The sequence below is a fragment of the Malurus melanocephalus genome, unplaced genomic scaffold, assembly GCF_030028575.1.
Source record: "Malurus melanocephalus ecotype Western Australia unplaced genomic scaffold, MMel_1.1 scaffold_809, whole genome shotgun sequence".
NCBI classification, from domain to species: Eukaryota; Metazoa; Chordata; class Aves; order Passeriformes; family Maluridae; genus Malurus; species Malurus melanocephalus.
The window spans coordinates 146,924-162,467 of NW_026624041.1; the positions used below are offsets into that span (position 1 = coordinate 146,924).

Genomic DNA, 15,544 nt, shown 5'->3' on the forward strand with positions numbered 1-15,544 from the left:
GCTCAATCTTGCAAACCTCGTAGCAGAATGCAAAAATAATGAACAAGGAAATACGGTTATAATAACAATAAACTTAATATAAACCAAGAAAATTGGGAAAATATGAATACTGCTCTTAAAACAAATGCTCTTAGTGCATTTATTTTGTCTTAGAGAAAGATGTTTTCCAATAGATGCTTTCTGGTACTTCACCCAAATGAGAAGCATCTGCCATTTCCTGAACTTGGATTACTGAACACCATAGCTCACCGCTAATGAAGATGAAATTCAAACGTCATCTAACAAAGCAAATTTAAAAAAAAAAAAAAACTGAATTTTTTTCTTACTTCGAAGATGTTATCGTACAAAGCTCACGTTTGCTTGTCCTCAGGCCCGGTCTTCCTGATTTACAGAACATTTCCCAGTCTGAACCATAACTGTTAATGCTGTGAACTCCTTAGAAGTTCAATTTTAAAAGCCTATTAATTTTTTGAAAACACACATGAAACAGCAGGCACAAATCATCATCATTTCACCTTTTCACCAGTGTATTAAAAAATAGCTTGCTTAGAGCAAAATGACACTGGGTCAAGATGACATTTCCTCCTTTTCCTGCACATCAATCAGGGCATGATACCAGGAGAGCACTTTCAGGTGGCATTGCCAGGTTTTTGGAGATTCGTACAACAGAGAAGGTTGTTCTTCATCATATGACGTGTCCTGCTTTGACCTCATGTTAGCCTGAAGCCTTACAGGAAACATTACTTTATTTGCAAGCTAAAGACAAAAAAAACACATGTGGTGGTTTAAAGTTTTATCAACCTTTGCTCCTCTGCTGATCTTCTCTTACAGACATTTACAAGGATTTTCTAGAACAAAAATGAAGTATTTTTAGACCATCATTTCACAAATGAGAGGAAGCCCAGCAGAAGGTTAATTCTGGAAATAGTTATGCAGCCACATGGAACAAGCAGGGTCCCAGGAGAAGCATTAGTTTTTTCTGTAAAATAACTTGGGATTATTTTCCTATTTTCAGCTTAAAGAATAAAAAGTGGTGTCACTGTGAGACTGAAATACAGCAATGAACAAATTACATTTAGGTCTCAGCAGGAAATGTCGATTGTTCGCCAACATCTACACTGATCTCTCATCACACGGACGAGGCAAATACCTGTAACCCATTGGCAGAATGGATACTTTCACACATGTCAAGAGCTGGAGAGGGACATTTGACATGGGATGGAGAGACAGGACATGGGGGAATAGCTTCACAGTGACAAAGGGCAGGGTTAGATGGGATTTTGAGAAGGGATCCTTCCATGTGAGCATGGTGAGACCCCGGCACAGGGTGCCCAGAGCAGAGGGGCTGCCCCTGGATCCCTGGCAGTGTCCCAGGCCAGGCTGGACATTGGGGCTGGAGCAGCCTGGGACAGTGGGAAGGGTCCCTGCCATGGCAGGGGGTAGCAGTGAGTGAACTTTAGGGTCCCTAGGAGCCCTAACTATACTGTGATTCTGTGTTTTTACAATGTTGATCCATTGTTGTTGTTCCCAAACATGTTGCAAATAGTTGAAAAGGTAAAGTTTAAGGCACAGAGAAGATATACATAATTCTATGAGAACTCCACGTGTACAACATTAGCTGGCTTTTGCCCTTCTGTCTGCACTGACATACTACAAGTTGAACTCACAAATCATATTCAAACTCATAAATGGGGCAGTTTTCTCTTCTCAAAGGAGCCTGCACACCAAATCATCTCCAGCCCAGCCAGCTGACAATAATTTTTTTGTCTCTCAAAGAACCAGGATTTGGAAATGAAAACGTAATACTTATATGCTACAGTGCAGTGACATGACTTGTTCATTGTAAAAGCAAAAAAACAACTCCTTAATTGTTTATGCTGACAAGCAGTGCACAAAAGGACACTGGCGATAAGTGCTGCACTTGCAGCACTCTACATTTGGACTACTGCGTCACAATCACACTGTTAGAAGCCACATTTAAGTCAGGTTCCACATTAAAAATACACCACTGGCTACAGTCAGAGTCTCACAAGGGGAACTTACCTAAAGGCTGCCAATAAGGGAGCATAAATTGAATCTCCATCATACACATACAAGTGGTCCCAACTGCACTCTGTGGCAAAGTGATTGAATCGAAGCCTGAGGATTGTGTTTGGCCTGTAAAGAAAAAAACAAAAAATAAAAGATTTGCAATTAGCCACTCAACACACGGCAAAATCCCTTCAACACACTCCTCTGGTGTGAAGTGCTGGTCTAGACAAGACTAACAATGACTGACTTGGTATAACTGTAGGTGCATCAAACGTGCTGTGTCTCAGGGGTTTTTTAGCCTGCAGCACCCCTGGTATTAAGGAAAAAGTTCATTATGGTGAGAAAACAGTGTCCTGTTGTGCAGAACAGATCACAAAATCACAGATTATGCTGAGTTGGAAGGGACCTTCAAGGATATGGAGTCCAGCTCCTTGCCCTGCACAGGACACCCAAACAATGCCACCCCGTGCCTGAGAGCTCTGGCAGCCTCGGGGCCGTGCCCATTCCCTGGGGAGCCTGGGCAGTGTCCAACCACCCTCCGGTGGTTTCCCTGAGATCCAAACTAAACCAACCCTGACTTTCAGGCCATTCCCTTGGGTCCTGTGCCTGGCCACAGACAGGAGAGATCGGTGTCTGCCCCTCCTCCTTGCCTCAGAATGAAATCGGAGACTGTGATGAGAGGTCTCTCAGGCTGAACAAACCAAGTAACCTCAGCCACTGTTCAAACAAGTCAGAAGTCCCTCTCCAGCTCTCCTGGAGCCCCTTCAGGCCCCCAAAAGGGGCTCTGAGCTCTCCCTGTGTCCTTCCCTTCCCCAGGGGAACATTCCCAGCTCTCCCAGCCTGGCTCCAGAGCAGAGGGGCTCCAGCCCTGCAGCAGCTCTGGGCCCCTCTGGGCTCTCTCAGCAGCTCCAGCTTCTCCTGAATTTGGGATTTGGGATCTGGGGCAGCTCTGCAGTGGGGGCTCACCTGAGCACAGGGGCACAGGGGCAGAGTCCCCCCTCCCCTGCTGCCCACACTGGGGAATCAGCCCAGGGCATGGGAGGTGTTCTGGGCTGGGGCAGGTCCAGCTCTCAGCCACCAGAGCCGCCAGGTCCTTCTCCCCAGCGCTGCTCTCCAGCCATTCCCCACCCACCCCGTGTTTGTGCTCTGCCTTGCTCCAACCCAGGTGCAGGATCTTGCCCTTGGCCTTGTTGAACCTCATGAGGTTCACACGGTCCCTGTCCAGGTCCCTCTGGATGCCATTCCATACAGCCTTGTGTCCACTGGCAAATTTGCTAAGGGTGCCTCGATGCCACCGTGCATGTCAGCAACAGCAATGTCAAACACAGGGAGAAGACTACAGAGAAGTGCCCTCTGTGATTGCAGCAAGCTCTGGTCCTCCATGCCAAGAGGCCTCAGCTTACAGCGTCCAGTGGAAGTTCATGATCTCATGTGACCCATGCCAATCCACAGACCCCTCTGGCAGCAGATCCAAGGAACAGCATGGAACGTGACTCAACACGCAGATGTTATCACACAGCATCATATCTGACTGTGGAAAAGCTTCAGAGACTAAACAAATGGATCTTACAGTCTTGGTGTCAGCCTGGCATTATGAAAAATATATTTCAACAAGTGAGATGCTCTGAACTGCTGTACTGTCCATCGGGTGACAGAGGATAGACACTAACTATACTACTTCTAAAAACCTGTGCAAGAAATTGCTGTAAGCAATACAAGGATCAAATACAGGAAAGGCAGCCAAGTGAGGGAGAGATCTGAGGGACCTCTCCCAGTTCGGAAAACTTTGCAAAAAAGGTCAATGCTCCCTCTAAAGTCCTCATGGCTCAGTGAGTGAACTGAGGTTCATCACTGCAGAAACTGATTCTTCATGAACAAAAGCTTTCAGAATTTTCTCTTGTTTCTCATACTACTGAAAAATCCCATGCATGGTGAATCCCATCATTTGAATGGCCCAGTATGATATCAGGTAAGCAATTCACAATCCTTCATTATTTACAGAAATGTATTGATTTTTGTTTAACACATGCTGTTTAAACAAACCTCCTCATCAGAAGTCAGTTTGGAAGGCTCAGTTGCACAAAAACTTATTTACCAGGAGCAATTAAGTGTTGTCCTACATAGCTTTTAGAATAGCGAAAAAGAATCACGAGACCTACAAATATTCAATGCAGATAAAACTCACCTAAAAGTCCAAATAGTCAACATGAAACCCCAAGCTGGTTCTGACACTCACCTTCCTTCAATGAGCCAGGTGCATTTTGTCTTGTATTTGTAATTTCCAGGCCCATCTGTGACATACCCTGAAGATTCAGTGAGTCTGCAAATAAAAAAAGCCAAGCATTAGTCTCCAGTGTTTTAAATATTCCCTAAATTTTGATGATCCATCATTAGATTAATGTTTATTTAAGAGCTACAATAAGCAAAAAAACTCCAGCACAACAAAACACAATTAGAAGTCTCGTGTTGAACTCTCTGGGAAGGCCTTTGAATGATTGTTCTTCAAGAATGACATCTTGAAGGACATCACTTCTAGAGTGATGGTTTCTCTACCAGATTCCAAATCCATGTGTATGGATATACCACCTAACCAGCAAAAGGAACTTCCCAACAGAAACTAAAAGTATTCCTCAGCTATTTATTTACACAAGCTACACCATTCTTGCATGCAGTTCACATGAAGTCCATGGTGCAATCTCTCACCCATTCCATGTTTGACCCTCCACAAAGTCCCTGAATGGAGGGTTGACCCCCAAGCCCCACCCCTGGAAGTGATGGAGGCAAGGCCGGACAAGGCTTGGAGCAAGCTGGTCTTGTGGAAGGCATCCCTGCCTGTGGCAGGGGGTGGAATGAGAGGGGCTTTGAGGCTCCTTCCAGGTGAAACCATTCTGTGATTCTGTATTGCCATCAACATCTGCTAACACTGCACAGTGCAAATTCTACACCGGCAAAAGACAAAACCACGAGCCAAGCCATTGGGATACCACTTCCCATCTCATGTGAATTAGTCAAAGTATTTCAGATGAGTTTTAACAAATTGTTGAAGTACTGCAGAAACTGCTGAAAATAAATAACAGGAGAGCAAACGGCAGCAGCACCTGAGGGTGCCCCAACACCACGTTCTGGCAGAGCACGCACTGGCACTCAAAACAAGATTCCTTCCCAGGCTAGTTATAAACTCCATCGTCAGCACATGGCTGGAGAAAATCACAGCCCTCTGGCAAAATTCGACTGTCCTACTTACAACAGAGCTTTAAAACAAAAACACTGTAAATTCAAACTTGGCAAAAACAGATGAAAGCAAGATCCAAAGTTCTCAAAACCAGTATCTTGGAACCTTTTCTGTGTCTTTTCCCAGTGATCTGTCCATGTTAATATCACGTCATTTTTTAATATTTTGACTGAGTCAAAAATTACTTTCCAAACTCCATTCCATCAAACATTTTAAGGTTGATCTCATATTCAAATTAAAAAGGCAAAACCCGCAGATTTTTTAAAACCACCTCCCTCTATCTATAAATGAAATTATTATAACACTTTATATTATATATATATTCAACCTAACAAATTCAGCTGAAGATTTTTAAAATCCAATTACTGAACTTCTGCAGCAGATGGACATTTAAACAAGTGAAGAAAAAACTCAGACTTTTGGAAGCACAGGATGCACCTGTGCCTTTTATGGAGACACAGATGTAGGTGTAAATAGAGATTAAGTGTAAAAAGCATACACATACAGAAGGTATAGATTTAAGCCAGATATTGGGAATGAATTATTTCCTGGGAGGGTGTAAGGTCCTGGCACAGGGTGCCCAGAGCAGCTGAGGATCCCTGGCAGTGTCCAAGGCCAGGCTGGACATTGGGACTGGAGCAACCTGGGACAGTGGGAGGGGTCCCTGCTCATGGTAGGGTTTGGAAGGGCTTTAAGGCCCCTTCCAACCCAAACCATTCCATGATTCTGTGATTCATAGTTACTTTAAAACCTCAATACCTTTGAAAATTCAAACCAGGAATTCCCAAAATCAAATGAAATTTCCAACTTGCAGGCAGTAACATCTAGTATTTTTGTCTAAAAATTCATACTTTTGAAAATAATAATCATGGAAAGGTCATGAATCAAACAGTATGAACCCTGATAGGACTTTGCCAGCAACCAAGAAAAGGAGATTCTGAAAACCTGAGGAAGTCTCTCAAGCTAAAAACAATCTCATGCCATGTGTCAATCTCTCAGTGAGCCTCTTCTCACAGAACCCTTGCACAAAATTTATCTGGAAACAATTACTAATTCATTCACCACAGAAATGCTACAGGAGTGATATAAAAAATAAAATCAAATAATCCTGTTAATACTGTAGCCACAGCCATGTCACATCTCAGGAGAGAAAAAATAAGAGTATTTCAGCATCAAAGTAATTCAACAAAGTTTCAGTAATGTAAAACCAAAACATCAGACTTAGTTTTAAAAATAGAAGTGAAGGAGGAGAGGGAACGGCCTCAGGCTGGGTCAGGGTAGGTTTATGTTGAATATTAGGGAAAATTTCTTCTTGGAAAGGGCTGTCCAGCCCTGGCACAGCTGCCCAGGCAGGGGTGGAGTCCCCATCCTCGCAGGGATCTCAAAGCCGTGTGGCAGTGGCACTTGGGGACATGTGGCAGTGGTGGCCTTGGTTGTGCAGGGGAACAGTTGGACTTGACAGTCTTAGAGGGCTTTTCCAACCTAAACAATTCTGTGATTCTATGGTAATGTCAGGAAAATTAATCCACAAACACCAGAGGTTTATTGTCCGAAAAGGAGACAGAGGAGTGCTGTAACTTTATTCGAACAAAGGGAGAGGCCATGGGACATTTCCATGGGGTCTGTCAAATTGTTAGAGGACACCGCCTCCTTTCCATCCTCATTTCCCGGCTGCATTTCTCTCTCTCTTTCCCCATTGCTCAGGTTCTTGAGAGGCACAGACTCTCCGAATCGCCTGACACAGACCCCATCTAATGTGCACCCTCCCCACCCCAGTCCAGGGATTTAGCATCATCTTGAGTGAGTAACAATCTCTGTCAATGGGAGGAATTCCTACGGAATTTATGGTTCCTCCCATTGCTCRTTTCACCTATCGGTATCTGGCCTTATCTACCAGCAGACCCCCTATTTTGTTTGTAAAGGCATTGATCATTACTTTCAGTATTTTTATGACTCAGATTGAGAAATCAGACACCTCAAAACATGGAAAGGCATCAAAGACCACTTGTCTCTGCTATCTCGGTAAAACACATCGCTGCTACACAAGAAGCATTCCCGTAGCACGGGGGTGTCACAGCCCCTACTCTGCTGCACCCTAAAGCATCAGGTCCGGTACGACGGTAATTACAAGGTTCTCAACTACAATACCAACTTTAAAACCTCCGTGGCAGAAAAAACAACTGCCAGGATGAGTCACAAAACTCATTAAAAAATACGTAGATATACTGCATAAATACGTTTTTAAAACCATATATACACAATACTTAAGGCTTGTTTCAAACGTCACTGTTCACAACAGTGTTATGTACACTAAATTTTCCACTGATTTCCAAGTGGGCTGCAATATTTAAGAATCAAAGGAAGAGAGTTATGGAGCCCTCATATTCAAAGAGCTCCAACCTTGAGTGCTAACTATTACAGCTTTTTTGAAGAAAAAGACAAAAGGGAAGCAATGACACAGATGAAGATCTAACAAAAAAAAGAACCTCAAAGGGAAATATTTTATGCAAGAAGATTCTGCATATTTAATTACTCTCCACTTATTCTGGGAGCCCCTGAAATCCACAAAACCAACACAAGAAAATCAGGCAGCAATCAATGGCATCTCCTGGGTAAATAGCCAAATCAGATATTGGAAATCACCAGATAAACCCATGTGTTTTTAATAATAACATGAGTAATACTAGCAGCATATATTTTTCAAATACAAATTAGTTTACATTGAGAAAATTCCTACAGAGAACTGCACAACAAGGAAAAGCCTCAAAGCTGTCAACTAATTACCATCTAATAAATCTAAAGCAATCCTGTTGCTAGTGAGTACAAAAACTCACAAAAAGTACCTTAAAATTTATGATTAAATAATTTTGCAGCACTTGCTTTCAAAGCATTGTGACATTAAAGGTACATTATATGCTGGCAACAGGATGTTGAATATATTTATTTTCATCAGAAGGATTATAAAAGAAAAAATGCAGCTTGCCTTTCCTTCATTACTCACCAGAAAAGGTAAGCAGGCTGGTTTGGTTTATAAAACACATTAAAATTTAACCTCTAAGTGATCACCACAGAAATTCAAAAATGGGTTTGCATTACTTTCAGTTAGACTGCAGTGACATTGACAGTGAAGACTTAACAGCATCTTGTCTGGAGAAGTTTAGCACAGCCTTTTCACTTAAAAAAAAACCCCTAACAAATAATAAAAAAACAAACAAAACACCAAAACAAACAAAACCCAATCAAACAAAAAGCAAAAACAAGCAAAAAACAAAGCAAAACCACCAAACAAACCCAAAAGCCATTTGTCCATCCTAATTTTGAAGTTGCTAAATCTAGAGATGGAAACAATGAGTTTTCCTACTTTCTCTCTTCTCCTTCCCTAGTGCTCAAGCACTCCACAATTAAAAGTCATAGTTTTGGGTATATTTGGAGTTGAAGGCAATAAAGAAAGGGCTGTTACAGCCCCTTACCAGAACAAATGCTTTCTAGCCTAAATTGATTAATAATCTGGCTTTGTTCATGTTCTCACTAAAAGCACTGAGGTGAAAGGATATATATTATAGGCAAATGCTTTAATATATAGGCATAGAATAGTGATCAGCCACACTGGGAATGAGAGAAACAGATAAACAACCCACACAGCTATTTCATTAATTTCTAAAGCAGAACACTTAAATCCCTTCTTCTGTCACCCCAGTGCCACACCACAGGTAAAACTGGGAAGATATAATTAATTTCAGGCCAGGTCTCACAGATGAAGGTAACGACTTTACTGCAAAATCCAGTTTGAGAAAGATTTTATCTACGCAGCAACAGGTACCTAAAACAAAGACTATGAACTACTCCACGTGTACACAGAAACCCCCTTTCACATACAAAGTCTCCAATACAACTGAGATAAAGTCCTCAAGACGAGGAAACTCATGCAAAAGTCGCTGCTATAGTGTAATCATGCAATCCTGGAATGTTTTAGGTTGGAAGGGATCTTAAAGACCATCCCATTCCACCCGCTGCCATGGGCAGGGACACCTCCCACTGTCCCAGGCTGCTCCAAGCCCCGATGTCCAACCTGACCTGGGCACTGCCAGGGATGGGGAAACCCCAGCTGCTCTGGGCACCCTGTGCCAGGGCCTCACCACCCTCACAGGGAAGAACTTTTTTCTCACAGTAAAGATTTTTATCCTAATGATTAAAATACATAATTAAAAAACATATAAAAGAAACTAAAATTGCCTAACCTTGAGATTAGGACAATAGGAATTATAATGGAAAAGCTGATTTCCTTCCTCCAACTCCATTTCTCCACATCAGAAGCACTGAAGAAAAACCCCACAACCGTGCCAAATTACAAACGACACCAGCACTTCCCCACTGCTTCAAAACCATTGGTTAGAGATGCAGCCTTTTGATCCCAGTCACATCTGGACACACCAGAAACATGCTGGAGCTCCTTTTTTGTCCTTGCCTCTACATTGCTCCAGCTATTACATTCAAACTGAAAACATCCCAAATTTAGGTCCTGCATATCCTTCTATTTCTTTATTCCAAGCCTCATCTCAAAGATCACAAAGCAGCATTTATTCACTGCATAACCTCAGCTTTATCTCTGCTGAGCCAACCAGCTGAGCTGCACTGTAAACATCAACATTACTGTGTACCTTTACTACAAATTTTCCCTCCATTCAATCTCACTGGGTAAAACAAATAATAAAAGATATTATTATTATATTTACACTGAAGGGGTGTGTTCTTCACACAAGCAGTGTTTGTCAGCCCGTATTTCTGTGGCATTGTTCTGTTATCTCTATATTATCTTTGAGCTCTGCTTTCACATTGCAACAGCTCCAATCTTAGCACTCTTATTTATACCAACACCCACTCCAGTACCTGTATTTTATGAGAAACGTTACCACGACTAAAAGCCAATTCATGAGGTCCCCTTGAAGCCTATCCACACCCACCCAAGACAGCGGCCATGCAGATGAACACTACAACAGTTGTTTATTAATATAATCCAACACCTGCACTCTGTTTTCCCCATCTGTTTCCAAATCCACTTACTGGAAGTTGGCCTAGTTCTTTGAAATAAGGATAGTTTAGCTGAAAGTGTTTGTAATGCCCAGAAAAAATGGTGGTCCTAAAATGCTTCTGGGGATTGTGGTAGGGAGTTCATACCCGGCAGGAGGAGACAACAGAGCACAGCAAAAGTAAATGCACCTCACACATCATAAACCATCTCACTGCAGCAGAAAAAGTAATATATCAATCCCTCTCTTTCCCTGGCACACAWTAAACCCCTAAAACCTTGGGTCAAGAACCCTCGCAAAAGGGTTACCCCAAAACTTAACCCCTGCAAGACAAAAGGACAAAGAAACCACATTATTAAAATGGTCACAGAGAATCTTCAAAGGCTCGTGCACACAARGCCTGTAAGATGGCTTTTCATCCCTTTCTCAAAGTCAGAAACATTCAATTACTCCATGGATCTGAAGCAACTGCACAATAGTTTAATTTGCAGTACAGCACACCTGTAAGCCTTGTAAATAAGGCTTCATAATTCAAATTCTTTAAAGCCCATGCTCAGAATTGACAGGCATCAATTCTCTCTTCCAGTTGGAGAGCCCTTCACTTTGATAAGCTTTCAAGTTGTCAGGCCTACATTTAAGCCCAGGAGAAGCATACATTGGCAGAACATGTGCTGTATTGTGAACGAAAAGAGGTTAAGCTACTGACTTAACCTTCAGGACAGCAGAAATCAGCAAGAAATGGAATTTAAGGCTATTGCTGTGGAGCTGAGGACCTGCTGCACTTTCTCAGACAAATGCAAAACCAGCAGGTTTCTATGAGAAACGTAAAATCATCAGCAACAATCCCATCTGCTTTCCAATGCTATATATGAAACTTCTGCCCAATTCCATCTAAGCACTACACCCCAAAATAATCAACTGAACCCACAAGAAGCACAGAGTCTGGCTTAGTTCCAAACTTCCCATCCTCCACCATCTAGGCCAACTGCAGAGCTTAGGGAACAATTCCTTTCCAATATCCCATCTTTACCCTGCCCTCTGGCAGTGGGAAGCCATTCTCCCTTGTCTTATGACTTCAGGCCTTGTCCAAAGTCCCTTTCCAGCTCTCCTGGGGCCCCTTTAGGCTCTGCAAGGGACTCTGAACTCTCCCTGGAACCTTCTCTTCTCCAGGGGAATACCTCAGCTCTCCCAACCTGTCTATTTTTTAGAGGGATTTTCTTTTTCTAAAACCAACTTTTCTTGCTGCTTCTTCTGCCCTGGTAAGGAATCAAATCCTTTCAATAGCCAAGAATTTTTGTTGGTGGGTTAGGAAATAGCTGATCTGGACTGTAACATTTATCGTGCAGATGCATTTAATGAAGCATAGCAGTCTATAGTGCCTAAACCCACCCTTTTCCTTAAGGGATTTAGACTGGTCACAGTGAGGCTGGCAAACACGCTCTGGCATWTGAAAGTCCCTCCAGCTCTTCACCCCCTGGAGTTTGGAGCTGTTGAGTTACTGGATGACTTTCACAATTGGTTTGTTTGCTCAGGCTCTTAAATAAACACTGGGATGCTTTGAGCACTGTGGGTTTATTCCATTCTTCCCAGGAGCTGGTGGAGAAGTTTAGACTGGCTGGTGGCAGAATCTGTGTGGTTAAAGTGACTTGTGCCAGCAGTAGGAAGTTTTCTTTGAAGGGATTAAGATGATTTCATCAAATCGGTGTGAAGTCTGGCCTTTTCTCTGTTTGCTAAGTCAGGATTTTTGCTGTGCATTTGATTATAAAGTGCTGCAGGTGACTTCCCATCCCATAGATGCGAGTAAGAACATGCAGCTGGACGAGTGCTTGAGATTTTTAGTATGTGGATGCAGTCCTCCCTAAATTCAAGTCATCTGGATTATTGTTTGAGTTTCATTCTACTTAACAAAAGGGAACTTCTCAAGGCAGCCAACTGTGTACACCTGTCGTCAGTAGACACTTGAAGTGTTTGGTATTTGTTCCTATTTTTTTCTGTAGTGTGGAATTGGTTCATTAATGTGAGTCATTGAGGGAAAATGCCACTTGTGCTTTTCTGGAAGGGATTGTAAATAATTCTTTTTCTTATTGTGATAAAGAATTTAGCACAACAGTCTGTAGGCGAGAAAACAGCTGGCTTGAACTGGAAAAGGGAGAAGAACTGATGAAGTGCTTGTGGAAGTATTTACAATTCTATACCGATATGTATTTAGAAATGAGAAGTTCCTGTAAAGCCAGAAATTAGGAGACAGCTTTTTTGCTCCCATCCTTCTTTCTCCTGGATATTGGCACACATAAGTGTTTCTTGTTCAAGTTGTGAAGTTGGGTGCTTATTTCCAATTGTTTCTACAAGTGCTAAAAGAATCCTAGAACGGTTTGGAGTGAAAGGTCCTTAAAGACATCTAGTTCCAAACCCCCTGTCGTGGGCAGGGACACCTTCTGCTAGACCACGGTGCTCCCAGCCCCGATGTCCAGCCTGACCTTGGGCACTGCCAGGGATCCAGGGGCAGCCACGGCTGCTCTGGGCACCCTGTGCCAGGACCTTACACCCTCCCTGGAACAATTCCTGCCCAATATCCCATCCATCCCTGCCCTGGCCCCTCGTCCTGTCCCTGCAGCCCTTGGCCCCAGTCCCTCTCCAGCTCTCCTGGAGCCCCTTCAGGACCCAAAAGGGGCTCTGAGCTCTCCCTGTGTCCTTCCCTTCTCCAGGGGAACATTCCCAGCTCTCCCAGCCTGGCTCCAGAGCAGAGGGGCTCCAGCCCTGCAGCAGCTCTGGGCCCCTCTGGGCTCTCTCAGCAGCTCCAGCTYCTYCTGMWKTTGGGATTTGGGATCTGGGGCAGCTCTGCAGTGGGGGCTCACCTGAGCACAGGGGCACAGGGGCAGAGTCCCCCCTCCCCTGCTGCCCACACTGGGGAATCAGCCCAGGGCATGGGAGGTGTTCTGGGCTGGGGCAGGTCCAGCTCTCAGCCACCAGAGCCGCCAGGTCCTTCTCCMCAGCGCTGCTCTCCAGCCATTCCCCACCCACCCCGTGTTTGTGCTCTGCCTTGCTCCAACCCAGGTGCAGGATCTTGCCCTTGGCCTTGTTGAACCTCATGAGTTTTCGCACTCTCCCATGTCTCCAGCCTGTCCAGGTCCCTGTGGGTGCCATTCCATCCCTCAGGAATGCCATTGTCACCACTCAGCTTGGTGTCATCAGCTGGTCATGGGAGGGAACAGAGCTGGAAACTCAACCGGATTCTCTGGCCAGCACTGGCGCTGACCTGGCTCCGCTCACTGAGCCAGCGGTCACAGTTTTGCTTGAACCCCTGTCCAACAACCCTGCAGGTAGATGTGCTGGAGGGACTATTAGGAGACAGAGGTCATGTAGCTGAAAGGAATATGTCTGGGGACAGATTTCACTGAAATGAGGTAGAAAATTGAATAATCTACATAGATTTCATGAGACTGTAGTGATAAATTGTTAGTTTATTTTATTATTGGTGCTCTGTGGACTTTTCCTTGTCTCCTCATTAAAATCCTCCTCTGTCCCCTCCTTCAAAACAAATATTTACATGCCTTTCATTCTTGACAGTAATGCACGTGAGGAGAAGGACATTTTTGGGACAGATGGAATATCCTTGTGTGATGTAAGCATGCAGACTTTTTATGAGGGACCACACTTCCTTTGTTCTTTCAGGTTTAGTATTTGATGCTTAAAGGGGTCCTTTGCTGTTGTATTACTTTTACCACTCGTGCCATCCTTGAGAACATCTTCCTCATTAGTTGATCATGGTATCATTAAATTATGATATTGGCTGAGATTTTGTTTCATTAATAAATACAATATTTTCATTATCAATTCCTTGATCATAAGCACGTCCTTATGGTGTTGTTTCAGCCAAGGACCTGCTTCAAAATGTCAGGGATTTGTCATTCTGTAGGTTCACAAATGCCTGTCTGGATTGTGGTATGAACTTTGACTATTTGAGGGATCTGCACCTGAGGATCTGCGTCAAAATCTGTTTTTGAGGCCTGGACCAAACAGAAGTTAACATTAAGAGCAATCTTTTTCCAACTACTTTTATTTTTTTTAGGGATCAGTTTTCCCAGCAGGTAGCACTGCTACATAGTAGCTTAAAAGTTTTGAAATAAAGGGAATTATTTCTGTTAGAAAAGTGGGTCAGACTGTGATGCTTATTTATAGAATGTCTCAATATTTTCATTTTTGATGCAACACTGACTGATCTTTGGCTTGAGCTTCTCTGTAAGTGCAACTACCAAGGATGGAGAGGCCCTGGCAGAGGTTGCCCAGAGAGGCTGTGGCTGTCCCTGGATCCCTGGCAGTGCCCGAGGCCAGGTTGGACGGAGCTTGGAGCAGCCTGGGACGGTGGAAGGGGGTGGAATGAGAAGAGCTTTACGGTCCGTTCCAACGCAAAACATTCTGGGACTCTCTGACCTTTCAAGTACACTTTAATCAAAGTACACTTTACACTTTAAGCAAAGACTATGTGAAACCATTTTATTTTGGGAACAAACCTTGAAAATTTAGAAACCATGCACTCATTGGCACATAACGCAGAATTTGTGGTTTGTGTCAAAACCGCCTTAGCAACAGTCTCGCTACAATATCTTTATAATCCAAGACCTGTTAGCATTTCTTTCTAGGATAAGTAGCTCTGGAGTGTTTGTCTATGAAATGCTCTCACTGCAGGGAAGGTCACACCACACAGCCTCCCAACTTCTCAGCTGCAGAGGCGGATGTTCCTGCATGGTGGGGATTTTTTTCTCTTTTTGTGTAGTAAGGCAGTGTCTAACATGCACATCTCTTGATAATCACTACAAAGAAACTCTTGCTTCAAAAAATCAATTACACAAAATAACAACTCCAACAAATAAATCAAGCAAAAAATACCCCAACTGTGAACAGCCAAACCACCCAGCAAAGAGCTAAACTCCCTGAAGGAAGACGTAGCTGCAAAAATCATTGCTTACCTCCCTAGCTCAGCCATATGCATCTTTCCTATTGCCTCCAAAACAACTTTGAAAGGAGTTATTCTGGGATGGCAGTGGGAAAAAATGAAATTCCATCTGCTCACAACAGATTTGTGACAACAAAAACAAAGACAGTGGCTCAACACTAGTTATGCAAAGTTTTGAAATAACCCCTCACTACTTCCCTTTGCTACTAAGCTGAACACGATTGACAAGCCACCTCTCTATTAAACAACTAAAAAAAGTCCCAACTGCTTATTTAGGATTTAGTCATCATAAGTTCTTTC

At 43.4% G+C, this 15,544-nt stretch overlaps 1 protein-coding gene across 3 annotated transcripts in view; it reads right to left on the reverse strand.

Moving 5' to 3' along the window:
• ATRN (attractin) overlaps positions 1-15,544 on the reverse strand; it is a 128,514-nt gene that overhangs the window by 89,927 nt on the left and 23,043 nt on the right. For all 3 annotated transcript variants that reach the window (XM_057385316.1, XM_057385315.1, XM_057385318.1), the window contains exons 2-3: positions 4,268-4,351; positions 2,044-2,157 (exon numbers count right to left, since the gene is read on the reverse strand). In XM_057385316.1, the coding sequence (XP_057241299.1) occupies positions 2,044-2,157; positions 4,268-4,351 (198 nt within the window). The remainder of the gene's footprint in view (positions 1-2,043; positions 2,158-4,267; positions 4,352-15,544) is intronic.